The sequence below is a fragment of the Echinops telfairi genome, unplaced genomic scaffold (assembly GCF_000313985.2).
Source record: "Echinops telfairi isolate 266 unplaced genomic scaffold, ASM31398v2 ScPeMD7_7458;HRSCAF=8496, whole genome shotgun sequence".
In the NCBI taxonomy this organism is placed as follows: Eukaryota; Metazoa; Chordata; class Mammalia; order Afrosoricida; family Tenrecidae; genus Echinops; species Echinops telfairi.
In genome coordinates, this window is record NW_022111358.1 from 24,868,782 (window position 1) to 24,896,600 (window position 27,819).

At 48.7% G+C, this 27,819-nt stretch overlaps 2 protein-coding genes across 2 annotated transcripts in view; both read left to right on the forward strand.

Annotated features, from left to right (window-relative positions):
• Positions 1 to 12,082: 12,082 nt before the first annotated feature.
• Positions 12,083 to 22,449, forward strand: LOC101638076 (gastric inhibitory polypeptide). Its single transcript, XM_030888083.1, has 5 exons — positions 12,083 to 12,168; positions 13,580 to 13,726; positions 14,468 to 14,551; positions 15,671 to 15,774; positions 22,394 to 22,449. The coding sequence occupies exons 1-5, from the start codon at positions 12,083 to 12,085 to the stop codon at positions 22,447 to 22,449; spliced, it is 477 nt and encodes a 158-aa protein (XP_030743943.1).
• Positions 22,450 to 22,553: 104 nt separating this feature from the next.
• Positions 22,554 to 27,819, forward strand: part of SNF8 (SNF8 subunit of ESCRT-II) — an 8,063-nt gene continuing 2,797 nt past the window's right edge. Inside the window, 5 exon segments of the mRNA XM_045299308.1 lie at positions 22,554 to 22,666; positions 23,041 to 23,091; positions 25,354 to 25,492; positions 26,439 to 26,543; positions 27,283 to 27,418. Coding sequence (XP_045155243.1) covers positions 22,613 to 22,666; positions 23,041 to 23,091; positions 25,354 to 25,492; positions 26,439 to 26,543; positions 27,283 to 27,418 — 485 coding nt within the window. The 5' untranslated portion in view covers positions 22,554 to 22,612.

Below are 27,819 nucleotides of genomic sequence, written 5' to 3' on the forward strand. Positions count from 1 at the left end.
AGCTAGAATTCACATACATAGAATTTACCTGCTGGTTTTTAGTATATTCACCAATTACACAACCATCAGCACTAACTTTAGGATACTTTCAGTTTTAATTTTAGCAGTTTTATTGGTATATAATTCACATATCATATAATTCAATGGTTTAAACATATTAAAACGATTTTTGCAATCATTACCACAATCAATGTTAGAGCATTTTCTTCTCCTTCGTTCTTATAATTAAATTTATTTATGTCAACGTTACACCCCTTTATATCAATGTTCAATTCAATACCTAAACTTACTTTGATTACATAAGAGACTGTCCTTGTTCCTTGAAAACATACACGGAAATAATAGGTGGCAAAAGAGCGTCATGCAACCTACACCCAAATGTTTAAAAAAATAGATTCATAAGTTATCAATAAAATGATACAACATCAGGGAGGAGATGAGCCAGTCAGGGTGCGATGTAACAATGATGAGAAATACAATCTTCCTCTAGTTCCTAAAGGTTTCCTCCCCGCTCCCACTACCATGACTCGAATTCGATCTTGCAAGTCTGGCTAGACCAGAGGAGGTACACTGGTACAGATAGGAACTGAAAATCCAGGGAATCCAGGATGGATGAGCCCTATAGGACCAGTGGTGTGAGTGGCAAAACAGGGAGGGTAAAGGGAGAATGGGTAGGAAAGAGGGAACCGATTACATGGAACTGTGTGTGACCTCCTCCCTGGGGGACAGACAACTGAAAAGTGGATGAAGGGAGATGTCGGACAGGGCAAGATACGACAAAATACCCATTTATGAACTATCAAGGGCTCATGCGGGAGGGGGGAGCGGGGAGGGAGGGGAAAAATGAGGACCTAATGTCGGGGGTTTAAATGGAGAGAAAATGTTTTGAGAAACGATTGCGCTTTACACAATTGATGTGTGTATGGATTGGGATAACAGTTGTGTGAGCCCCTAATAAAATGTTAAAAAAGAAAACAAACAAACAAACAAAAAAGATTAAAAAATAAATAAATAAAGTTTAAAAAAATAAATAAATAAAATGATACGACAACAACAAAAAAATTTTTTTAAATGATACAACAACGAAAACAAAATGTTAAAAGTGAATGACTCAGGGGAGAGACTATATTGGAATTTTCTATTTTATTCTTGTGATTGTCCTGTAAATTTGGAATTACTTCAAAATAAAGTATTTGAAAATTTCCTGACCAATTATATCAGAATGCCTGGGGATGTCACTGAAGCATTTAGAGTTTTAAAAAGCACTCCGGGTAAAGTTGCCAGATTTAACAAATAAAATTTGTGCATGCCTAGTTAAATTTGAATTTCAGATAAGGAACAAAAGAGTATTTTTCATTGAAGTATGTTCATACAATATTTAGGGCATATACATATATATATATCATTTTTATGGAATTCAAATGTAATTGGATTTTCTGTATGTGATCTGGCAGCCTGAGTACAATATGTAACCAGGCTTGAGAGCATCCTGAATCTCAAGTTTCAGTCCAGGTTGGCCCATTCGTTGGGAAAAGTATAATTTCTCCCCCTTACACTCTTACCAGCGAGTACCCACTGGGAATGCAGCTCAACCTCTCATTCTCTGTCTGACATCTCTGCTGGTCTCTGTGAATCTCAGCGAAATTACTTACTTTATCTGCCCTCAGCACCTCAAAGCACTTCAGTTCTCAGAAAGAAGGGAAGTAGGATAAACAGACATCCAACAGTCCAAGTTCATGATAATGAAAAGAAACATTTTAGAATCAAGTATCTCATATCAATTATCCTCAACCCTTGTCCAGAGTTGTTGATTCCTATGTAGTTGATGCCTGCTGTTGTCAAATTGTACATGTACAAAGTCACTGTTAAAATGTGCTTGCAATCCTCAAATCACACCTCCTGGCACCTGTGTGGTCGTTTATAGTCATGTGAGAGTGGCGGGTGGGGGTGGAATGAGTCACTTGATGCCAAAGTTCCCAGCTGAAGATGAGCAAAGTGACAGCTATGCCTTCTTGCTTCACCTGCAGACACGTTTTTGGTTTGTTTGTTTTTTTTCACATTCTTGCTGCCGCTGACGGGTGGTTTTGCTGTTTGGAATGCCCATGGCCCCTAAGCCCAGTGGTAAAGAGCCGTCTAGGGTCCCTCAGCCCCAGAAGGCGGTGATGCACCTTACGGACAGAATAAGCTTCCTTCAGGGGTATTTTCTGAGATATACTACTTACTGTTGGTCATCAGTTCAATGTTAATGAATCAACAATATGCATTCAGTAAGCTATCTTTAAACAGAAACACACAAAGTAATGTTGAGACAGAGGCTCCCAGGAATCTAACCTTATATTCCTTCTGCTTGTCAGATGTCCCACAGTCGGTTCTGACCCACCGTGAGCCCTTGAACAACACAAACACTACCCACTCTGGCAGCATCCTCGCAATCTTTACTGTTTTAGCCTTTTTTTGCAGCCACTGGGTCCATCTGTTTCATTGACTTTGCCCAGCAAGACGTCCTTCTCCAGAGACTGGCGCTCCTGATAACATGCCCAACGTGCAGGAGCTAAAGCCCTCACCAGCCTTGCTTCTGTCTGTAATAAGTCTTAAATTCTCTTCATTCAAATTTTATTTGCTTATGATATTGTTTGAAAAAGCCCACATTCTGTTTGATCTCCTTTCTTTTCACAGTGGTGTTGTTGACATATCATTCATATTGTGCAATCATCACCACAATCAATTTCAGAACATTTCCTTCTTTCTCTTACTCATTGTTGGTTTTGTTGTGTGTGTGGTTTTTTTTTTAACGCATTGTTAACTCCCGTTTCCCCCTCAGCCTTCCCTATCATGGCCCTAGCTGATTTCTTTTGGACCCTAGGTGATTATTAATCCAGGTGTTATCGCTATAGAGTTACCTATCCTGGATTCCACACACAGAAAATTAGACAAAACAAAAACAAGAAACAAACAGAAAACAAAAATGATAAAACAAAACAGAAAAATATTAATAGAAAATATTAAAAATGGAAACAATTTTTAAATGGGTCCAAAGGGAGATCAAATAATAAGGTGCTACTTTTTCAACCTAACGGCACCTTCTGATAGCAGACGATTCACAGCCCAAACCAGGGATCGGGAAACTTTTGAGATGGAAGAGCCTATCCTGTCCTTCACAACAACTTAAAAATGATTTGACAGCCCTAAATATATTTTTAAAAACAACGGGAATCACCATTATCTGACTAATACCCTTTAACTTTTTTTCAATTTTAGTGCAGAGCCATATGCACATACTTAAAAAACTGCATCTGTCTTGAGAGCCACAGTTGGCTGATCAAGTCTAGACATGATCAGAGGGACCCACCGAAGGCTTGATCCATGTGAGCATCCTGCAAATGGGTTTTGGGCTTTCCACTGCCATCTACAACTTTCTGCCAACCAGATGGTCACAATTTAAGCTCTGAATCTGTTCCCCTCGTGGATTTGGGTTTTGTTATTGACCATCCTTGGCTCACACAGGCTGGTGTGTTCCTTCCACATGCCCTTAGTTGACGCCACACTTTGATGGCTGCTTGTTTTAAGACAAGCCTTTACCCCCCAGAGGCTGTTCTTTCTGATAACCAGGCACCGTCTGATTTCTTCACCACGCTTTGCCCGAGCTCCTAGATCTTCAGTGGGGGGTCCTCTTTCTTTGAGAGAACACAGATAAGGATCCCTTACAGTTTGTCTTCCAAATCTAAAGAGAGTGCTTCCAATATTGCACCTGTTTGTTGAAACATTTCTATTGGCATTACATTAATTCCTGGAGTCTGTTTTTCACGAATCAGTCCGTGAAGGCTGGAACTTCTTCCTTCAAAACTATCAGTTCTTCCACTTCCACTACCTCCTGAAATGATTGAATCTCAACCAACTATTTGGAGTGGATTCCTTTCATCTTCTCCTGAGGCTTCCTGTATCTTTCAATAGAAAGCCATAGTGGTGTAGTGGATTCCACATTGAACTGCTAAGCACAAGGTCAGTCGTTCAAAACCACCAGCTTCTCCTTGGGAGAAAGGTGGGGCTTTATAATCTCAGAAACCCACAGGGGTGGTTCTGCTCTGTCCTACAGGGTCTCTATGATCTGAATCAACTTAATCATTGGCAATGAGTCTGAGTGTTGATTATCTTTTCAACAGTTGGCCCATAGAATGCTTCAGTCCTGTACCTTGAGGCTTGAATTTTTCCCTTCAGTTTCACCAACTTGGGAAATGCTGAGCATGTTCTTCCCTTTGGGTTTCTAACTCCAGGTCTTTGCACATTTTGTCAGGATACTTTACTCGCTCTCTTTGAAGGCACCCTCTAGACGTTCTATTTAGCCCTTGTACATCATCTCTTTCCCACTCACTTTAGCTTCTCCATGTTAAAGACTAAGCTTCAGTGTTTCCTCTTGATTTTTTTATGCTGAAACTTTTTATGGTTTCCATCGTAGCAAAACCAGCGAAAAAACAACACCTCCAATGATAGAGGAATAGACAAACAAGCTCGGGTGCGGAATATTATGCATCTATGAAAAACAAAGACAACACTCTCAAAGCTAGAGAACATTATGCTTAGAAAACTCAGTCAATTGTACAGAGATAAATACTTAATAGCACCATGGTTATAAGGAAAAACAAAGAAAAAGAAATGTGGTTTATATACCACGAGACAAGACTGAGAACTGCAAGGAGACCAGGGATGTGGGTGGGACCAGGGAGAGGGGAGGGATAGGCAATTGAGGAGGAAGGGGAGGAAGGGTGGGGGGGTGGGGCAGGGACAGAAAAAGGACCACATATCTGGAGGCTATTGGAGGGTAGCAGGGTATTGTTGATTTCATTTGTTGATATGGACTGTGTACACAGATATAGCATGTTTCCTTTTTAAAAAAATCCCTCTAGATTCCTTATCCCTCAAACCTAAATCGTAGTAGCTTTAAAAAGAGAGAAAGAGAAGAGGAAAAGCAAACTGGAAAGGGACTTGGAGTCCTTTGTGACAAACAAGCTCATGTAAATCAATAAAACTTGTAATTGTGAATGAGCCGAAGGTCTGTAAAGCACATCACCATGTTATAGTCAACAATTCACACACATGTCCATCTCCTCAACAGATCATCACGCACCCCGCTTCCTTCCCGTACCTCCTGTTTCCTTTCCTCCTCCTTCCCTGAACTTTCCCTCCTCTGAACGTTGGGAAAATGCTGCCTTTAAATGGTAGATTATTCTAACACAGAGATGAGTTCAGTTCCAGGTTGAAGGGTAAGGGCCGTACTTAGTCTTGGGGGTCCCACCTATCTGATCAGTAAGCCAGGCGTCTTTTTTTTAATGATTTTCAATGCTGTTATAAACGTTCCTGTCACTACCCAACACCTTCTCATGTGATCCTTTTCAGTGCAGTTGGGAGTGGTAGTCGGGTGCCACCTAATCTCTCTGGGCTCAGGGTTGTGGAGACCGGTGCTGGTATGGTCCCTCAGTCCTTTGGACTGATCGTTTCCACGTGTCTTTGGGTTTTTGCCATTCTCCTTTCCTCTGGGTGGGAAGACACCAATAGTTGGGTGACTGATGGTGAGTTTTTCGGACCCCAGTTGCTGCTCACCAAATTTGGATGAAAACCGGTAACAGTGGACCTTGATGTCCCCTGAGACCATGATTCTGATCCCCCAAGGCCACTGGCTCATTCCCTCTAATAAATGTTCCTAACTGTGTCCCCTGTGTTTGGCCACATTCATAGACACATTTGCGGCAAAAGTCGATACACACATACAAGTACGCTCTGTCAGACCTCAATGTGTATTTGTGGGTCTACTCTCCCTCTTCCACCTATGCTGCCTGGGTGTCTATATTGATGCATCTATTTGTAGATCACTGTGGACGAGTTGTATCTATATCAATATTTGCCGCTTTTTATCATTAATTTTGGAAAACTCCCCAGTATCTTCCCCTGGCTCCATAATTTTTTCCGTAATCCCTCTTTTATTTGGAATTGACTTCCCCTGCCTCCTGGTCCTATACTTGTGTAGTTCCCTCCCTCATTGTCCTAGATGTGGTCTGTGTGAGCAGGTCCATAGCAGAAGTGATGGTATATCACTTGCAAGAACTCACTCTGTGGGAAGAAGCCATGCTGTGGGCAACCCTCTGGAGAGGCCCACCTGGTGAAGAATTAAGGCAATCACAGGAGGGAGTGTAGATGCACAGCCTACAACCCAGAGAAGGCTGCAGGAGCTACAGCTGCAGGGTCCAGCTGGGCTGGGATTCTGAGCTAGAACAGCCAGCTGAGCCAGCAGCCTAGGATTCCTGGGTTTCAGTCACTGGGTGAAATAATACACGTGTATAGTTTAAAGATTGATAGGCATTTCATAGCAAAAGATAACTAATATAGCAAGCCCTGCTCTAAATACCTTCCATGAATCTCAGATCAATTCTATGAGGTAGCAACTATTACATTCCTGTTTCAAGAAGAAGGGCAAACGGAAGCACAGAAAGGTCAGATTGTCCTGCATCACTGTGCTAGGAAGCACAGATGGTCTGTCCCCCAAACCCTGGACCCTGATAGGTAACAATCGTCCTCCCACCTCCCAGCGACTGGACTAAGGCAGCCCAGCATTACCATTTCATTTTATTGAATTCTCTAAAGAACAAAGATAACTCTTGGGTGATACAAATGGGTACGTGCTCCACCACGCACCGAAAGGTTGGTGGCTGGAAACCACCCAGAGGTGCCTCAGAAGATAGGGCGGGCGATCTGCTTCTGAAAGGGACGGGGAACTTCACGCGGCAATTCTGCTCTGCACACGTGAGTCTCAATGGGTTGTTTTTTTGGTTTGGTTTTAAGAGAGCGAGACAGGGGCGCTCGTTCTAGAGAATACTACCCGTCAGCGTGTGCAGAGTGCCTTCAAGTTAACAAGATACTGGTTTTGTACTTACCCATGAGGCAGGGCGGTTTCGGCTGTCTTGGCACCCTGGAAACAGCTCCATCCTGCATGAGCCCATACAAAGAAATGGAAGAGAGGACGCCCTTCCTTTCTCACCCCTCCCTGTCTTTCCCTGGGATGGTGTTCCCACAGGAGACAGAGGGGCTCAGGAATGCTGCTCTCTCTGGGAGGTCCAATCTGCCTGGTCTTTTTTTTTTTTTTAACCCTCCCCCTTTCCCTGGTCTTTTCTCTTTGATGCCCAAGCAATTCCTTCCCTCCAGCAGGCACCCCTGTGGCCCCCCTCCCTGGTCTAGCTTTTCACTGCAATCTTCTTGCCTTGGATTAGGCAGGGACTACGTGCAGCTTGAGCTGTTTGCCAACAAATAAAAGCAGTCAATATAACCTTTGATAAAAACTAGAGGGATTGGGGTTGGAACTGATAGTGGACTTCCAAACGGATTCCTCTGAGCAGATGACCAGGTAGGGTATCTCTCTCCCTCTCTCTCTCCTTTCTTGATGAGGAGGATCCTTGGTGGCATAATGGTTACATTGGACTGCTGACCACAAGGTCATCAGTTTGAAACCACCAGCTGCTTGGGGGGGCGGGGGTGAAGCTTTCTATTCCAGTAACAGTGACCGTCTGAGAAACCCACAAGGGCGGTTCTACCCTATCCTATAGGGTCTCTATGAGTCAGAACGGACCTGTGGCAGTGAGTCTGGAATTTGGGTATTTTTGTGTGTGTCTGTTTGTTTTCCAACAGTTTTATGGGCACATAATTTACATATCATACAATTCAATAGTCTGATTGTTCAATCATTACCACATCCATTTTAGAGCCTCCCCACCCCACCACCCAGCCCAGAGTTTGGGTTTTTTGATGATCTCCCTGGAAAGTTATCTATCTTGGTGGAGGCTCGACGTTGGGGAATGTTTGGGACCAGAAATGGAGAGGAAAGTGGAAGTCTTCTTTGTAGGAATAAGAGTGAACCAAACGGTGAAAAGCTCAACTGAGACCATGTCCCTTCTTGTCTCCTTTTACATCTTTCTATTTATTTACTGGGAGTCTCCCTAAAAAAAAAAAATTCTTCCCCCTGGTTACTTAACCAAACTAAACAAAGTTTTAAATGGAGCATCTGCAACAAAAGGTAGAGCCCTAATCTAGCACTCCAGGTTGGCTTCACCATCCTTATCTCGTCCTCATAGTCAGCCAAGTGCTCTGTCTCTCATTTTTATTCGGATAGGAGGGTGACCAAGTCAGCCTTCTGTTAATCAAAATGTTAGACATATGACACGATTTAAGATAGAATCACTGGAAATCCAAATGTAGCAGCCCTCTCCCGGGCAGTAAAAATTCCTTTTAAGCTTCATCAGTACAGATGGTCTTCTAACTCAGGAAGGCTGTAAGCAAGGTCATTAAGATAGGTAACCAGGCAAGAAGCCTCCCCCAGGTAGATAAGCCAGGAGCTTGGTGCTTCAGGGGATGGTGTTGGTGACATGTCAGCAGAGATCCTTGTTTGCTATGATCATTGCACAATCTGCTTTCTGTCACATAGTGTGGGATATATCGTTTGCTTGATTTTCACTGGATATTTGAAACAGTTTGAAGGTAACAAACCCCACTGTTTCCTTCGGTCTTGTCCTTGCAAAATAAACACAGTTTCTTGAATCAACTTGAGCCCTGTCTTTGGCTGTTTCGTGACAGGCAAGCCCAGACCCTTGACCCCAGAAACAGCATATATATATATACTGAATATATATATATTCAGTAGAACCAGTATGTTTTCTCTGGGTCTGGAATTGATTTCACCTTTGGAAGCAAGAAACTATTCTGCTTTCAAAACTTGATCAGCAGCCCTTGAGCTTCTACCCGAAATGAAGACAAACGGGTAGATTTGACACGGCCAACCAGATGAAACGAATCCACTTCTGGGACTTCATCTCGGTTTGTCTTCAATTCCTGGTCTGGAACAGGAAGCCACAAGAAAAAGCAGCCATACGCATGTACAGGTCTGAACTTGGTGAAGCAAGTTTTGTCCCATTGTCAATCCAGGTAACATCAAACTCAAATGTCAACCGCTTATCCACTGAGGCACGCTGACTCACAGATAGAGCAGGGGAAGGAGAATAACTCTCCCACTTTGTGTAGGAAGGATCGGGGTGAACTTGAAGACCGAGGGGTCTTCAAAGCAAGAGTCCACAGTGGGGAGGCTGAAGCCAGGCCTGTGAGTCACCCCGCCTGGCTGGAGTACTTGGCCTGGAATGCCTGCGGTGGCCCTGCAGGCCCTGGGAGCGGGAGGAAGGAGATGAGTCACTGTGCGCTGGAAGAGTGGAAAACATCCCGCTGCATCCAGCAGGTCCAGTCCTCATTCCTGGGTCCCTGACTCAGAACCTGGAGGGGGTGGGAAGCACCCTCTGGGTTCTACCGAAACAGGACTGACCGTCACTGCATGCCCACGTCTTACCCCCCAGATGTCCTGACTCGCACGCACTCACCACCCGTCTGGATCTCCGCCTTGGATATGGACTTTGGGCCAGTTGGGGTATCCTCTTGCTGCCCCCTCCCCGAAATCTTCTCTGACCCACACATCTTGGAAAGTGTCCGAAGTGGAACTCAGCCCCAGGGGAACTCCTCATCAGGGCATGGGCACGTGGGCTGGGGTTGTCTTTATTGAACTCTTTGAACAAGTCCAGTAGGTACTTCTGATCGCTAAAAATCTGTCCAAGGCTCTCTTTCCCATGCCCTGGACTCCCAGTACGTCTTAGGGTGGGGCCTGTGGGCATCCATGGGCCTTGGGCTTCTCTGGTATTCTCCCCCACATTGCTCCACTGATCCTGAGGTGTGTAGAACTTGCAGACTTGGACTTGAACTCTGGGCTAAGCAGCCCCCCTTACATTCCTTCCCCTGACCATAATTGCCCCTCCTTTCAGGCATCAGGCTCATTCTTCTCTTGTCTACCCACAGGAGGGCACGAGGGCCAAAGGTCAAAGGAAAAGTGGGAAGTGGGGTGAGCTGCCGAAAGGTCCCTTCTCGGTATCGGTGGGGTGGGGATTTGAAGCAGAGCTGGCCTTCAGAGCAAGCCCCCCCACCCCCGCCCCCCCAAATAAATCCACACATCACTGGGGGCAAGGCAAGGGCAAAAGGGCTGTTGGAAACCCTCTCAGAACCTGCCTGGAAAGTTCCGGCATCACCAGAGGGTCTGGTTTGGCATCCCTTAGGGGTGTCAGGGAACTGCGTTCACTCTTCTTGGATACCTCCTGTCTGCAGCTAGGGTACCCAGGCTGGGAGGTGGCCCAAGACCTTTGACACAAACCCTGTGTTAATGGAAGCAGAAATCTAGCAGCTCCATCTCCCCTTTGGAGATCAGAACTAAATGGCTCTCCCACCTATGCCCATTAGTATCTGGGATACAGCTTTAGGGAGCTTGTCAGGGAGTGTTGGGTGGGGGGAAATGGGTAGGTCGGTGGGAGGTTTCTAAGAAGCCTAGGTGAGTTACCCTCCTGGTCTCCTACCACACAGGTACTTAATTCTTCTCTGTTCCTGGGCTAGGGAGTTCCCCTGGAAAGGAGAGGGCAGGTATTAAGTCCTGGAGCTCCCAGGGAGGGAAAGGCAAGGCCTTGGGGGTGGGATGGGGGTCTACCAAATCTACAGGCTGCGCCCGGTCCCTGCTAGGCTGCTAGCTCCTGCAGACAAAGCCATGGGCCGAGTACATGGGGAAAGGCAGGGGAGCACCTTAAGGAGCCCTCTGTCTGGGTGGGGAGATGCAGTAGAACTCCTGTCTGCCAGTTTTAGCAAATCACAATGCTACTCTTTCCCACAAAGAAGTTGCCTGCGTGCCTATGGGAGTGCCCGCCCCCACCCCAAGGCCGCTCTCAGCAAGTGCGCCCTTTCTAAAAGAGGGTCTCTATAAATGAAGTGTGTGCATATGGTGGGTACTGTGCCCAGAAGGGAGGAAGGGCTATTTGGTGTATCCATGTGCGGGCCTCAGACAGCCATTAGAGATACTCAAAATGTTAATGACCAGTTAACACAGTTCAGGTGTAAAGGGCAACTTTATTAAAGTGTAAAATGGACTTAATGTGGCAGGCTCTGTGGGTTTAATTTTTCGAGATAAGGTGCTTTTAGGCTAATCAGCTGCTCTCTGCAGGCTGGATTTAAAGGAGCTGAAGCAGAGGTTCTCGAGGCAGCTCCCAAGGACCAGGCGGCAGGAGGACCAGACCTGTCCTGCTCCTGAAGGAATCCGATAGGAAGTCTGTCTGGTAAGAGGGGCGCTGGGATGGGGGCTGGGCCAGTTGACCTGGACAGGCGGAGAGCTTTGACCCCTGAGGTGCTCAGCACCCTTGCATTTCACTCTCTCTCCTTCCGTCTAAGAAATATGGATGAGGGGGGGAGGGGGCATGGAGGATGCAATGGAGGCTTCTTTAGTGAGCCAGGCAGGCAGATGAAGTCTACAGCCCACAAATCTCTGGGTCTAGCTCTGGTTTTCAGGTATAGGAAGGAAGGTTTCCCATGGTTCTTTATACCTGCTGAAGACGTGCCGCAGGTCGACATCAGACCGCAGGAACAGCCTCCCTGGCAGTTACACCTCAGAAGAGGGGTCTAGCTGGTTCTGTGTGTGGTTTTCCTTTAGGGCAGGAAGGCGACAGGTGACAGTCCAGGCAGGTTAGAGTAGCGAGGCTGGTTATAGGGAACCTCCCCAGAGGGTTGGTTTTTAAGGAGAGGCTCTTGCCAAATCACCTTTGTCAAGCTGGAACCCAGAGGGAAGTGGTGGGGGGAGGCTCTGGGAGAGCTGTCCAAGCACCCGGGTCTGAACTGCTGTCCTCTCTCGATCTCTCCCTCATTGCCCTTCTCCCAGCACCCTCAGACCCTGTCTATCACCCCACCCCAACCCAAAGCACACTCACCCTGGGGGGCCAGGCACCACGCTCCTTCTAGTGCAGTGGTTCTCAACCTTCCTAATGCTGTGACCCTTTCATACAGTGCCTCATGTGGTGGTGACCCAACCAGAAAATTATTTTCATTGCTACTTCATCACTGGCATTTTGCTACTGTGATGAATCAGGCGACCCCTGTGAAAGGGTCGTTCGACCCCCCCAAAGGAGTTGCGACCCACGGGTTGAGAACCACCTTCTTAGTCCTTTTGTCTCTTAGCTCAGGATACAAGCCCTGGAAGATGGCGACGCTAAAGACCTTCTCTCTTCTACTGGTGTGCCTGCTCCTGGCAGTGGTGCTAGGGGACAAGGAGGAGGGTCACTCCAGGTAGGGGTGATGGGAAGGGAGGGAGCCGTGGTAGAGGAGGGGGCTGGGAGCCTGACTGGGTTCTGGACTCTGAGGAAGGAGGAGGGACAGAGGGAGGGAACTCCAGGTTAAGAGGAAAGCAGCTTAAGGGACCTTCTCCCAGCCAGCTGAGGTCCTGTGAGCTAGTTTTGCCGCAGGAGAGACTGTGGCTGACACCTGGATTTCTCGACAGTTACAACATCGAAAGGAGATGACCGAATCTCCCTTCCATGTTTTGCTTTCCTTTCTTTTTTTTATGCGATGCGTTAATGTTTCGCACTTTTGTTAAAGCGTTTATTTCTACAGACTCAATATCATTTTGTAGCGGGTCTCCCACGGGCTAAGCACAGGGGATCGAGGCCCCACAAATGGCTCCTATTCGCGTGGTGCAGACAGGTGCAAGGGGGAACGAGGAACCACAGAGGCGCGCTGCAAAGTGTCGCGGAGGGAATGCAGCAGGGGGCTCTGACTGGGGCGTGTACATTCAGGGGCAGACTTAGACAGAGGCCGTTTCAGCGGGAGGTGAAGAAGCTAGACGCAGGGCTAGAGTTTCACTCAGGGCCATTGGGCTGATTGTGATTCATAGTGGCCCACTAGCGCAGAGCAGAACTGCCCTGGGGAGGCTGTGCATCTTTATGGGAGCAGAGTCATCGTTCTCCCACGGACTAGCTGGCTGTTTGCAGGTCAGCAGCCCGATGTGTCCCCAGCGCCACCAGGGTTCCTCCGGGCTACACTGCTTGGAGGCAAATCCTGGATCTGCCACCTAGAGTGATTCCTCTGCATCTTGTTTCTTCTTCTGTAACTTGAGGCGGTCGACAGTCTCTATCTTGGAAGGGATGCTGCGAAGATCACATGAGTTTATGGGGGGGGGCAAGGAAGGGGGGGCGTGTAATAAGAAGTCTTGACCCCCAGGAAGTGCCCTCCTGCAAGACTTCACAGGTTTTGAGATCCAGTCCTGAATCAGGAAGGGCCACAGTCAGACAAGGGCGGGGGAGCCATGTGAGTCAGTCCTGTGGGATGAGGGCCCCGGAGGATGGACCCTTGAGCTTCGGATCAATTCCCCCTGAGGGTGGTGGAGCACCGCGAGGAGGCACCTCCATGGTATCCCCAGGCAATGGGCCCCTTGGCTTTTCCATGTTGCCTTCCAGGCAGCAGCAGCTTTTTATCCCAGCCTTACGAGATTCCCAGGTCTCTCTGCTTCTTCTCTAAGGGAGGCAGGCGAGGCCGTCTACTCTCATAAGGAGTTAGAAGTCTGGAAACCCAGAGGAGCCGTTCTACTCCATCTTACAGGGTCTCTGGAAGTCGGAACTGGTTTGATGGCAGTGGGTTCTGATTTGCTTCTTCAGTGACACGCTGCTGCTCTCTCCCTCTCGCATTTCCTCCCCCGTAGCAGACCCTACCCTAAGGTCAGCGGCTCTCAACCTCGAGGACCGAGATATGCGGAGGGGACTTTTATCAGTGACTACAGCATCGCCATGGACAAGATCCGACAGCAAGACTTTGTGAACTGGCTGCTAGCCCAGAAGGGGAAGAAAAACGAGTGAGTCCTTGGGCACACCCTCTGCTCGGGTCTCCAGAACTTCATCTTCCCAAGTTCAGACCAAATCACCATCTATGGTCACACTGATGGGGGAGGTACCATTCTAGGTAGCACCTGCCACTTGGACAGTGACGTATTGTCCTGGTCCTTGTGGCCCTGGCTGGCCCCTGGCTGGGGCAGTGGTCCAAGATCCTTTACTTCTGAAGGAATCCCTGGGTGGTACACATAGTTAATGCACACTCACCTGTTCAACAAAAGGTTCGCGTTTCAAGTCCACCCAGAGGCACCATGGAAGAAAAGCTTAGCGATGTATGTTGGAAAACCAGCCCTTGAAGCAAAGTGCTGGCACACATGGGGTCTCCATGAGTTGGATTTGGCTCCATGGCCACTGATTTGGGGCTTTACTTCTGAAAAGGAGGTGTTGGGGAGGATGGGGAAGTACAGAGAGGGACCTCAGGGTGGTGGGGCTGAAGGCAACAGGACCGGGCGGCTTCCCAGGGTGACCAGGGCAGGCAATTTCAGAGGTCAGTACCCTCCCTCCTTCTCTTTGTTGCTTCTCTTTCCCCGCCCTCTGTTTGGTCAGCACGGCAGAACGGGAAAAGCTGTTCACTGAGCGGGACAGCTAAAGGCAGAATGGAGTACCCTCAACCCCTGAGGGTGACGAACCAAATGAGGCCCTGGACTTGCGGAGGTCTGGACTCTCTCCCAGCCCCTCACTCCCACTGATTTATCTTTTACCAGCTGGAAACACAACATGACCCAGAGGGAGGCCCAGGCCCTCGAGCTGGTCAATCGATCTACCAGGAATGAGGAGGAGAAGCCCAGGTGAATCTGGGGGAGGAGGTGGGGAGGGGCTCTCCTAACTTCTGACCTACTCCATTATCACTGTACCCCCTCCCAGACTCTAGAAACAGCCTCTTTCACTCACGAGTTCAAAGAAGGGCTTCATTGAGCAAGTTCCTGGAGGTCGGCTCAGGCTTGAGGAAGATGCCTGGGAAGAGTGAGGCAGGGTCCTCGATGAGCTGGGCAGCGTTTCCGAGATGGGTGGCTGCTTTGTGTCCAGACTAAGTTCTTGGGTCAAGGAAAGAGGTGGGGAAGAGAAGGAACTGGCCACGCCCCTTCTTTCTCCCTGTGAAACCTCAGGAAGGTGTTGGTGGATGGAGAGCTTTTACCAAGGGCTCACTCACAGCCACAGAGTCGATCCTGCTTCATTCTGACCTTTGTAGGGGAGAACTGCCCTGTGGGTGGCTGAGACTGCCACTCTCTCTGGGGGTAGAAGGTCACATCGTGCTGCCACGGAGCAGCTGATGGTTGCAAACTGCTGACTTGGCAGCTGGCAGCCCAGGGTGTCACCAGGACGCCACGAGGGCTCCTTTCTCCAGGACAGCCCCCAGAAATCAGTTACTTTCTCTCTCCGAGCCAAGTGAGGCATCTGTGGCATAGGTCAGACCACCGAGCGGATGCTCCCAAAGGAACCGTTCGTGCCTGGGGAATGCATTCTGGGATAGTTTCAAAGCGAATGGGTGGGCTGTCTCCCACCAGAATTGAATTTGGCTTCGCCTGGTGGTGTAGTGATGTACGAGTTTGGCTTCTAACCGCAAAGTCAGCAGTTTGAAACCACTAGCCACTCCAAGGGAGAAAGACGGAGTTTCAATCTCAACAAAAATAAATAGATAAAAGAGTTACAGTCTTGGAAACTCACAGGAGCAGTTCCACCCTGTCCCGTGGGGTTACTGAGTCCGCCAGGATTTGATGGCCATAGGATGCTGGAAAACCCATCTTTGATACCAGAAAGATGGCTGAGCTTTGAGAGCTGAGATCATGAGGCAGCTGTGTTGACTCTTCCCATACCTACCCAGGCCTTAGTGCCCCAGACCCTTGTGCTTGCTCTCTCAGGTAGGACCCGGGGCTAAAGAGGTCTGCCACAAGCTTTCTTCTTTGCAGTTCCCTACCCAAGAACCCCAGTGATGAAGATTTGGTAAGGGCCCTGCTGCTTCAGGAGGTGCTGGCCTGGCTGGTAGACCAGATGGAGCGCTGCAGACTCAGGTGCGAGAGGGGGGTGGCTTGGGGCATGTGGGGCAGTGGTTAGAAGCTTGAACTTTGGAATCAGACACAGCTACAGGCCTGTGTTCTAACACCCCTTTGTTGTGTGACCCTTGGCAAATTACATGGTCTTTCTGAGCCTCAGTGTTTCCACTATCATTGGGGCTATGAAAACCACCTCGTGGGATGGTTTGAGGTCGAGGAACCAAAAGATTCAAGAAGCCCTGGACGTGCAAAGGCCGGGACTCTCTCCCAACCAACCCCACACTCCCACTAATTCCTCCTTCAGCACAGGAGGATGGCTCAGTGCGGTGGAGCGATCCATCCTGAGCGGACTCTCACACAAGATAGGAGACAACAAGGCACAGAAACCAAAGGGGGTCCAGACAGTGGTCCTGGGAAGTCAGGGACCTGACGTGAGTGTGAGTCTAGGAGGGTTTTTCGGAGGAGGATGGAGAGAGAGAAGCACGTGACCAGACCAGAGATGAGTGGAGCAGGAGGAGCGGTCCACTGAAGGGGTGTGTGTGTGTTTCTGAATAGTCTGGCTTATTTTAATTACTTACAAGTAAATATGAAAGTTAGAAGTAGGAGGGGTTGGACCATGAGTGAAGCTTCATTTTCTCTGCTGCCTCCAAGTCCATAACGAGCCCTCTCCCCGCCACGTCTTCTCCCTTTCCATGCTCTCCCCAGGATTCTGCGACAATGACCGATCTCAGCTCGGACTGGGCCCTGTCCTTCACTTACTCAGCTCTTGCCTCAGCCCTGCCCCACAATTCCCAAGAGAAGGAAAACTAATAAAGTTTAAACTGAAATCAGCCTTTGCGCCCATCATTAAACTTGACTTAAGTAGTTACGGACCACCAGGAGTCCCTGGGTGGCATAAACGGTTGTGCGTGACTACTGACCAGAAGGCACACTTAAGCGATCTATTTCTGAAAGGTTAGGGCCTTTCGTAGTTGTTCTCCGCGACACCGATGGCTCCACTATGAGTCAGAAGTGACAACGCGGTTAACATCCACTGAGTACTACCAGCGAACGCTTGTCTGCATGCATCTATGCAGGTGCCTGAGCTGATGAGGAGATAGGACTGTCAGCTCATCCATTTATCCCCCGGCGTTCATTAGAGATCTAACACAGCAGGGGCTGTGCTCAGCACTGGGTCTACGACAAGTGGAACAGACACCAACCCTGCCCTTGAGGAGCGGAGAGTCCAGAGCCAGAGCCAAAGCTTAATCTTTCGGCACGGGAGCCTATCCGGAATCATGTTTGCTGACCTATGTGAAGAAAGCCTACTGCTCTTAGCTGACACGGAGTTGAGCTGGACTGGGAGCGACCCCATGCAGGGCAGATCTGCAGCCTAGGATTTTCAAGGTTGTGACTTAGAAAGGCAATCACCAGGCCTGTCTTCCGAGGCACTGCTGGTCCTGTTCAGACCACATGCCTTTTTGCTAGTTGTGAGTGCTTAACTGTTTGCACCAGCCAGAGAGGCTGGAAAAGACTAGAGTGTCCTATTAGTGTCCTGTCGTTCTTGTGCGCGTTAGATGCCATAGAGCTGGTTTTCACTCAGAGCGGCCTTATATGCAACAGAATGAACCACTGTCTGGTCCGGCACCTCCTCCCAAATGCTCTTAAGTCTGAGCCCGTTGGCGCAGCCACGCATCCATGCATGCCATGAAGGGTCTCCATCTTTTCACGGCCCTCCACTTTACTGAGCATGATGTCCTGCTGCAGGGACTGACAACATGCCCACAGGGCGCGAGACAAAGTCTCGCCATCCTTGCCTCTAAGGAGCCTTCTGGCTCTACTTCTTCCAAGTCAGATTTGTGTTCTTTTGTAGATCCAAAAGATTTCAGTATTCTTGTCAACACCATAGTTCAAAAGCACTGATTCTTCTTCAGGCGTCCTTAGTCAATGTCCAACTTTCACAGTCATGTGAGGTGATTAAAAATACCATGATTTGGGTCAGACACACTTTAGTCCTCAAAGTAATATTCCTGCTTTTCAACCCTTCAAAGAGGCCTGCCACGGCAGATTTACCCAACGCAGGGCGTCCTTTGACGTCGTGACTGCTGCTTCCATGAGCATTGCATGAAATCCTCAACAACCGTGTCTTTTCCCTGCTGCACATGAACCTACCGGTCCACTTGTGAGGGTCTGGGTTTTCTCTACATGGAGTTGTGCTCCACACTGAAGGCTACAATCCTTGATCTTCATCAGCAAGTGCTTCGAGTCCTCCCCACACTCAGTCGCTTGAAGCCACCAGCCACTGTGTGGGAGAAAAACGTGGCTCTGCTTCTTTAAAGGGCCACAGCCTTGGACGCCCTCTGGGCAGTTTTGTGCTGTAGCACCGCCGCTGTGGATTGGGAGAGACGACATGGCGGTGGGCTTGGATTTCTAGGTCAGTGACTCCACAAGGATTAGGTGGTGGTTAGGGACGAATTCTGTCAACGTGACACACTCCTGGAGAAGGGAGCTCAGTCCGTCGTCACAACCCGATGACCCTCACCCCCTCCTTGGCCTCATAAGCTTTTTTGTGTGAGAGAGATCTAGTAGAGTGGAATTCTCTTTGGCTTTTTGCTCTCTGCCAGAGCTGGATCTTGCATCTGGTTCCTCAACTACCTGTTGTGTCCTCTGCCATCTCAGACTTTGAGCCTCTGCATCCAACAGCCTGTGTCCCCTGCTGGCTCTGCGTTGTCATCCTGCTTCCAGTTCGCCAGCTTCCACACCTCAGGGGGAGCCTGACTTAAACCGGATGGGGCTTGCCTATTTCTACAATGGAGGAAGCCAGAGGGCCACCGTGTCCTTTCTATGGACCTGGGACGGGGCTGTGCGCCGTGTAAACGTCGGCACTTTAAAGAGCCACAGCTGTCGTCCAGCAAGTAGGCTGCCACACACAGCAGCATGATGCACAACAGAACGCGGGACAGACACTCGCTGGTCCTGAGCCATCCTCTCGACTGATGCTAGGTCTGAGTGTTGTGCTAGGCTGCAGCCAATGTGCCAATCCACCTTGCCGAGGTGCTTCCTCTTTGTCACCAACCCTTCACGTGACCAAGCATGGTGTCCTTTTCGAGAGAGAGGTCTCTCCTCATAACATATCCAAAGTATGTGAAACCAAGTCTCCCTATCCTTGCTTTTACGGAGAATCCTGGTTGTACTTCTTTCAGTGACAGATTTGTCTTCTGGCTGTCCACAGGATTTTCGACATTTTCTGCCAACATCATCCTTCAAAGGTATCGATTCTTCTGCAATCTTCCTTATTCAATGTTAAATACTCACATATGTATGAGGTGACTGAAAATAACCACGGCTTGGGTCAGATGCCCCTTAGTCCTCAAAATGACAGCTTTGATCTTTTTTTTTTTTTTTTTCTTAAAGAGCTCTTGTGCAATGGATTTGTAAATGCAATATGCTGTTTGTTTGTTTTTTGACTGGTTTTGTTTTTTAATCATTTTATTGGGGGCTCAGCTTCTAAAACTCTTAGCACAATCCATCCATTGTGTCAAGCACATCTGAACATTTGTTGCCATCATCATTTTCAAAACATTTGCTTTAGGGAGTCAAGCAAAACCATTGTGCTCTCATTGAAATCCTCATCATCAACCTTGAAGACAGTAATAGCCATGTAACAATAGCTGTGAACTAGGTATCACACTGCCTCCGTTAACTACCTGCTTTTTATTTGTTTGTTTGTTTGTTTGAACAGCCTGTTAACTAGGCAGCACACTGCCTCCAGGAGGGAGAGAATTAAAAACTCGTGCTCTTAGCTTTCTTGCCACAGGTAGATTCACAGTCTCAGAGACCCACAGGGACAGCTCTACCGTGTCCTATCAGATTGCTATGGGCCTGAATCGACTTGATAGTGATGATCATTATATTTGTTTTTGATGAGCTGCGCTTGGGGCCATGAGGGAGGGAGTGTCTCCTTGTGTATCTGAGGGGAGGACCAGCGAAACCAGAGGTGACGCGTGAGGGAAGGCCTCAGTGCGTACGCCTGAAAGGAGATGAGACAGGCTGAAGGAGAAAGGAGGGGTGTCTAGATAGAGACCATCGAGTCACTGCTGACTCATAGTGGCCCTACGGGAAGGGCAGCACTGCGCCTGTGAGTTTCTGAGACGGTCACTCTTTATGAGATTAAAAAGCCCCATCTGCCTCCCATGGAGAGGGGCGGCTGACCTAGAGATCTGCAGCCCAGTGTGCAAACACGGCGCCACCAGGGCTCCTATAGAGATTAGCTAACGGACCCCATTTAAAAAAAAATCATTTTATTCTGGGCTCGTACAACTCTTATCACTATCCATCCATTGTGTCAGGCACATTTGTACATTTGTTGCCATCATCCCATTTGTTAACTTGGGGGTGGTTGAGTAAGACTATCAGGCCGTGGTGGTCAAATAAGACTATCAGGCCGTGAGGTCGGTGTGTATATCCGAGAGGACCGTGTGTTTTTGCATCAAGGCAAGGAGTGGGTAGGAGAGGTTTATCGGAGGAGGTTCATGTGGGTGAGAGGGTGCCCTCAAAGGCTAGCATCTGTGTTGGAGAGGATAACTTTGTGTCCCAGGGAGTAAACTTACATCCAGGGTTGCTTACATGGAGCTTCGTGTCTGAGGGTGTGGAAGAGAATCTGAAAGCATGCCTCTGAGGGCTGAACAATTTCCCAGCCTGAGTCCTTGCATCGGTGAAGACGAGTTCCGCTTCACGTCATGGAAAAGCAAAGAATCACAGTGAGTCATGTCTACCTCTCACATCATCCCCAAACAGGCAATCCAGGGCTGCCAAATGAAAGCCAAATGCATCTGGCTCAGCCTTCCCAGTCCAAAGTCTTCTGCCACCCACCTCTGCTCCCATCCTCTACCCTTTCACTGAAATCCTCTCTGATGATATTGTTTATAAGGGGTCCTGGTGACACAACTCCAGAACATCAGCAGTCCAACCCACCCAGTGGCTACACCGGGGAAAGAGCTGGTAAACTGCTTCTATAAAGATAAAACCAAAACCCAACTCACTACCTTCAAATCAATCCCAACTTACAGTGGCCCGATAGGACACAGTAGAACTACCCGTGGGTGACCGAGACTGTAAATCTTCCTAGGCGTAAAAAGCCTCAGCTTTCTCCCACTTTAAAGATGACAACCAAGAGACTCCTGGGGCGGTTCTACTCTGTGACATGGGTCCGAATCAACTTGATGGCATCTTACAACAGTATTATTCACATTCATGGTCTCACCCTAGAGATGATTTCAGATCTGTCCAACACACACAAAGGTCAGTCATCTTTCTCCTGTCATGTCCCACACACCTAAACTTCAACCTGATAAAAAAACACTCTTCCTTGCCTCTCCAACTTCCCCTTCCTTCCTGTCTCTGAGCAGGACTGTCTTGTTGCTCAAGCCAGAAGACGGGGCCTCCCTTTTACTTTTCCCACCCCCTCTGTCCCCTCGCTTAGCAATTTACCATTCTAACTTAGTATATTCCAAGACAGATCTGTCTTGAAAGAAGTACAGCCAGAACGCTCCTTAGAGGCAAGGAACGGCAGACGTCATCACTCCATCTCACGTACTTCGGACATGTTGTCAGGAAAGTCCAGTCCCTGGAGAAGAACCTGATACTTGATAAAGTGGAAGCGTAGAGAAAAAGAAGTAAAAGATGGATTGATGAGCTGTATCGGCACAGTGGTTGCAACAGTGGGCTCAGGCACAGACAGCAACAATTGTGAGACAGGGCGATGTTTCATTCTATTGTACTTAAGGCTGCTATCAGTTGGAACTGACTCGGTGGCACCTAGCAACAACATCATTTAAATCTGCTCCCTTCTTGCTACACTCACTGCCACGACCTTGTTCTGGCCCTCGTCATCTGTAGTTTGAACTGCGCAACCACTTTAGGTTAAGCCCAGGTTGCCACGGGAATAAATTTTAAACAGTTGATGATATGACTCCCCTTGTTAGACTCATGTTATTAGGATCACCTATAAAATGTTTGGTTCCGACCCAGACCATTTGAATAACAATCATAGTGGATATGGCGGCGGAGTGGTTATGTATTGGGCTGCTGACCTCAAGGTTGGCAGTTGGAAACCACCAGCTGCTCTGAGGGAGAAAGAGGAGGCTTTCTACTCCTGTAAAGAGTTACAGCTTTGGAAATCCTGTGGGATAGTTCTTCTCTGTCCGACAGGATTTCTATGAGTCAGAATAGACCGGATGATCCCCACAGCCCCCAATACTCCGGGCACTGCAATAAACATAATATACTTTCTCACTTAAGTCCCACAACAACGTCATGAGGTAAGTATGCTAGTTTATAACTGGTGGAAAAATAAAACAGAGATCAAGGAATTCCCCTAAAAATTACTGGCGACCGAGTAGTGGAATTGAGCAGTACAGCCAGACAGTCCAACTCGAGTCCAAGTTTTTAACCGTAACCCCCTGGCAAACCCACTGCCGGAGGCGGTTCCCACAAATCCACAGTTCAGAGCAGGGCGGACTCTGCTTTCGGCCTCACGGAGCCCTCGGTGGCCCCCACAGCAGGGGCACCGGGCAAGCGGTCAGTGCACCGCCTCCGGGCCACGGCCAGCTTTCAGCCGTGCTCCAGAACGGGCCCCGTTACCTCTACTTTGTCCGCCAGCAAGCTTGCGGGAGCGAGCCCACGCGGAAAAGGCGGAGGGGGCCACCAGCGAGTAGGCGGGACCAGCCCGGCCCGGCAGCCGGAAGTCGGGCGGGCCACTTCCGGCGCGCGGAGATGACGCGCGACTCGGGCTTCCGCGTGGGGGAGCCGCTGGCGGGTCCCCGGACGTGGAGCTCCGGGTGTCTGCCAACCTGGCGGCTGGCGGGGTCCAGGGCTGCGATGCATCGCCGCGGGGTGGGAGCCGGCGCCATCGCCAAGAAGAAGCTTGCCGAAGTGAGTCGGGGAAACGCGAGCCGCAGCCCAGCCCTTGCTCGCGAGGTGCTTTGTACCCTGCAGCCTCCTCTCCCTCCAGAGCCTCGGGCAGGTTTCCTGGTGCAGGAGAACGGAATTCCGCCAGCTCCCGGTAGACTCGAGGGTCAACACCCCCAGAATCCAGCTACCTTTCCCCACGCACTTCCCCAGATTTGGCTAGAGACTTGTGGCTTTTCTGCCTCTTCACTCCATCCCTCTCCTTAAAAAAACGGGGGAATAAAAAGTACAATTAAATTCAGGGAGACGCCCCTTGCCCCAGACGGCAATCGCGACAGCTCAACGGGAAGCCCTCCGTGTTTACTCTTGAAACTCCCGCGGGTCTCTTTCTCTGGCAGGCCAAGTACAAGGAGCGAGGGACTGTCTTGGCTGAGGACCAGCTGGCCCAGGTGAGTCGGTTGGCGGACTCCAGTCCGGAAGGCTTTAGTGAATCAGAATGTTTGGATGGAACTTAGAGTGTTCTAATGGGCCGGGATCTTTTAAGGAGCTGGCTTATCATAATAATAATACCACGGTCCCAGGCCCTCACCCATTTTCTTTACAGATACACCAACTAGCTCAATCCTTGTAACAGGAGAGAACTCTGTGGTTCACAGTTTAGCACAGAGGACACTGTGGTGTTAAGCCAAGGAGTTTCTCCAAGGTTACCAAATAAGTGGTAGACCTGTTTGATTTAGGTTTTGGGGAATTTTACCTTAAACAGCGCAAAATGAAAGGAAAATATGCCCAAGCAATGGTCCTCACCTCCACCCTTATTAGCTGTGGAAGAGTGTGGGGGTGAGGGGAGGGCAGCGCCTACACACAGCTCCAGTGAGCGTTAAGCGTTCCTTTGCTGCACGTGTTCTAAGTTTTAAAAGACAGATAAGTAGGGAAATGGGTCCTTAAACCCAGGAACAACAGTCAATGCAGACTGTGCTTTTCAGGAGTCCTGGGGTGGTGTAACTGGCTCATCAGTGCGGCTGCTAACTACAAGCTTGGTGATTTTGAGCCCTTCCGGAGACACCTTGCCGTGGTGTCTTGTTGGGCTGTCTATAATGCTGGCCGTTCAAAACCACCAGCTCTTCTTCAGGAGAAAGATGGGGCTTTCTACTCCTGTAAACAGTTCCAGTCAACGGAAACCCACAGGGGCAGTTCTACCTCTAGGGCTCTCTCTATGCGTCCAACTTGACTCGATGGCAATGAGTGAGTTTAGAGGCACTTGGAAGAAAAGCGTGGCAATCTCCTTCTGAAAGCTCAGTCCATGCAAAGTCCTATGGAGCACATTTCTGCTCTAGCACACACGGACCCGATGGTCCAGGACTGCTTCTCACACGCGCCCTCACCTTTGGAAGATAACATGCAGGAATAGATGGAAAGTGGCAACGGTAAGAATGTGGGAGTTTAGTGAATGAGGGGCGGGAGTGCGGAGTGGAGACCCAAAGCCCATTAGTAGGCCACTGGAGATCCCCTTGCAGAGGGCTCTTGGGGAGGAGATGAGCCAGTCATGGTGCGATATAGCAACAATGAAAAACACAACTTTCCTCTAGTTCCTAAATGCTTCCTCCCCACCCCCCCACAATCATGATCTGAATTCGATCTTGCAAGTCTGGCTAGACCAGAGGATGTACACTGGTACAGATAGGAACTGGAAACACAGGGAATCCAGGGCGGATGATCCCTTCAGGACCAGTGGTGTGAGTGGTGATACTGGGAGTGTAGAGGGAGAGTGGGTTGGAAAGGGGGAACTGATTACAAGAATCTACATGTGACCTCCTCCCTGGGGGACGGACAACAGAAGAGTGGGTGAGGGGAGACGTTGGACGGGGCAAGATATGACAAAATAATAATTTATAAGTTATCAAGGGTTCATGAGGGAGGGGGAGCAGGGAGGGAGGGGAAAAATGAGGAGCTGATGCCAGGGGCTTAGGTGAAGAGCAAATGTTTTGAGAATGATGAGGGCAATGAATGTACAAATGCGCTTTACACAATTGACGTATGTATGGATTGTGAGAAGAGTTGTATGAGCCCCTAATAAAACAATTTTTAAAACTGTGGGAGTTTCTAATCATTTAATATGGGAATTGAGGAGCTGTTGAGCCAGGAATGGAGATGAGCCTTCTTAAATAGGGGAAAGAAAAAACAATATACATAAAGTACCGGAAAACCCCCAAATGATTTATATTTGCTCTTGGAATGCAAATTTGGTAGACCCGCACGGCCAGCTCAGGGATTCTATATCTGTAGCTGCGCCCCCAGGAGTGGCCCCTGGCTCTTAGAGATTAAACAACCAGTGCACGCTTCTTCACCCCAGCCTTCACATTTCTCCCATCCAGCCTTCTGTCAGTGGCTGGAGATGTCCCGAGGCATCAACACTGCCTTCCCTCATCTCTGAGACAAATGGATTATCATGTCCGCCTTCACCTTAGTGTTTCTCTGGAATAAAAGAAGAGCACCGCCTTAGCTGTGCTTACTGACGGTTGGTGCGTCTCAATTGTAGAACAGGAACACATGAGAAAAAGAAGAGGGGGTGATATCTTACAATCACAGAATTAGTGCAGCATCTCATTTTGGCTGACAGTAGCCAGTTTCTTGCCACTGGACCAGGGACCTGTTGTGCCTATCGGAACATTACTTGGCTGGGCTGCCCACAAGGTCTTCTTGTCCATCTCTAGATGTCGAAGCAGCTGGACATGTTCAAGACCAACCTGGAGGAATTTGCCAGCAAACACAAGCAGGAGATCCGCAAGAATCCCGAGTTCCGGGTGCAGTTCCAGGACATGTGTGCCACCATTGGGGTGGACCCCCTGGCCTGTAAGCAGTTGTCGAGAGGGTTTCTCAGAGGGTTCCTGAGAAATAGAGGCGCTCGGAGGGTTCATCACTACTGTCTGGGCACCCTTTGTAGAAGCGCTTACAGGGAGACCCGGGAATGTTGCCTTTAAGGGGCGGCCACGAGTAAGAATCAGCACAATAGCAACTGGTTCCAGGAGGCGGGCTGAGGCCGCAGGGTCCAGTCAGTGACCAGTCTGACGAAAAAGGGAGGAGCCTGGCCTGCCGGCTGGGTTGCCACTTCTTTTGAGTGACCTTCAGTAGGGTTTTCTTCTCTCTCCATCCCCAACCCCCTGGCTATATTTTTCCCTAATAAAAAACATTGCATTTTAACAAAAGTAATTTTGTTTATCCTGCCGTCCCATCGACAGTTATATAAAGGTGGAACTGGCATCTTCTGCCCCTGCCCCATAATTTCAAAGATGAGTACTATTAACAGTTGAAGGTAGCTCTTGATAGATCTTCATGCATTTAAGCATCATACTCTCATTAATATTCTGTAACTTGCATTTTTTCACTCAGTAGAATATTGTCTTCCATGGAGTCGTTTTGAATGTCAGGTTTGCGTATTCCTTTCTTGAGTGTCCTTGTCTAGACCACATCTCCCATTATATGTCACTGTATGCTTTGGGAAGGGAATGCGCTTTATTATTATTTTAAGCCCAAGCCAGAATGAAAAGAGAAAAATCAACGGTAGTCATTCAGTACAACCCCAGCCATCTAGAACTGCCCCCCACCCCCCATTGGAACTGCGTGAGCCTGGTCATTAGCAGGACTTCTCGAGAGTCCAGGGGTTTCCAGGGTCCTGAGTAGCACAAGGAGCGAATGACCTGGAGTAAGAAGACTGCAGAGGCCTGACGTCTTAATCCAGCCTTGGATGGGAAGAGGAGATATTCTTTAATGAAGAACCTGTCTTTTATCTTTCCTTTAGCTGGAAAAGGATTTTGGTCTGAAATGCTGGGCGTGGGAGACTTCTATTACGAACTGGGGGTCCAGATGATTGAAGTGTGCCTGGCTTTGAAACACCGGAATGGAGGTGAGGTCGGTAGGGCCAGGGCAGGGGGCTTGGGCCTCCAGGCCTGCAGGGGTGATAACTGCTTGCCGTGAAGGCTATGGCAGGTTCAGTTACCAGGGCTAATTGGGATTCTCTGAATGACTGTTTCTAGTCTCCAGAGATCTCTGGCCAGGAGGGTCTAGCCCCCGATCATTATAGAACATAGTAAAAAAGTAGGAAATTGGCCTTTTCCTCTTAATCTATTACGTGCTGATTATGATTTCTCATTAATCCTGCCCTGCCTATGTTGATGCCAGCCGAGCGTGTAAGTTCCCCAGAATAGGACCGGACAAATGATCACCGAGTCATCTTACCACGTACAGTGAATGGCCTGTGTGGAAGTTATGAAGAAAGGAAGGGAGAAACTGCAAACAAGGATGAAACTCAGTTGTAAACCACGGACTACACGTGGACGCAGCCTCAGCGTTAAGAGAATAGTTGTCGTTTTTCCTAGATGATTTGAAGTTTTTCAAAAGTGTATAAAAGCATCTTTCTGTTTTTAGCCTTTCATAGGCCTCATTCTGACACTGGAAAGACTGCTAGGGTTTCAGAGGCCATTTTTCATGTAGAGCCAATTCTTGACTAAGAAGGGGAAGAAATTTAGGAACTAGACCACCACACGCAACTTGAAGACGTGTAGAAGGGATGACTGCATATTTTTATGAGCGGCTGCAGCCATAAAGGTTGTCTCTCCCTCTGCTTTCTGTCCCCTGTCCCTTAGGTCTGATAACCCTGGAAGAACTGCACCAGCAGGTGTTGAACGGAAGGGGCAGGTTCGCCCAGGATGTCAGCCAGTAGGTCTTGCCATCTAACCCCTTGGAGGATAGAAAGAGGTCTTTAAAATCCGTTGTAATTGTTTTTCCCCTCTGCTCTTTCTGTATCTGGGTTTGCTTTAAAAACTACTTTTAATTACTCTTTAGAATTGGGGCAGAAGTGTTTCCATTTCAGAAAACATCGAAAATACACAGAGAGGAAAACAAAAAAGTCGCCCGTAATTTCTCAACTGTTAGTTACAGCTGTTGGACCCTTCAGTGTTCTTCACTCAGCACGTTTCCGTGTGTGTGTGTGTGTGTGTGTGTGTGTGTGTGTGTGTGTGTGTGAGAGAGAGAGAGAGAGAGAGGGAGACATAATTGAGACCGCACACACTCAGGAGATTGTGTGTGTGTGAGAGAGAGACATAATCGAGACCGCACACACTCAGGAGATTGTGTGTGTGTGAGAGAGGGAGACATAATTGAGACCACACACACTCAGGAGA

Excerpts from the sequence above, each read along its gene's own strand:
- LOC101638076 (XM_030888083.1), top strand. The coding sequence starts at position 12,083 with ATGGCGACGCTAAAGACCTTCTCTCTTCTACTGGTGTGCCTGCTCCTG. Across the intron at positions 13,727-14,467 it reads CAGAAGGGGAAGAAAAACGA|CTGGAAACACAACATGACCC; the intron begins GTGAGTCCTTGG and ends ATCTTTTACCAG. Across the intron at positions 14,552-15,670 it reads AATGAGGAGGAGAAGCCCAG|TTCCCTACCCAAGAACCCCA; the intron begins GTGAATCTGGGG and ends TCTTCTTTGCAG.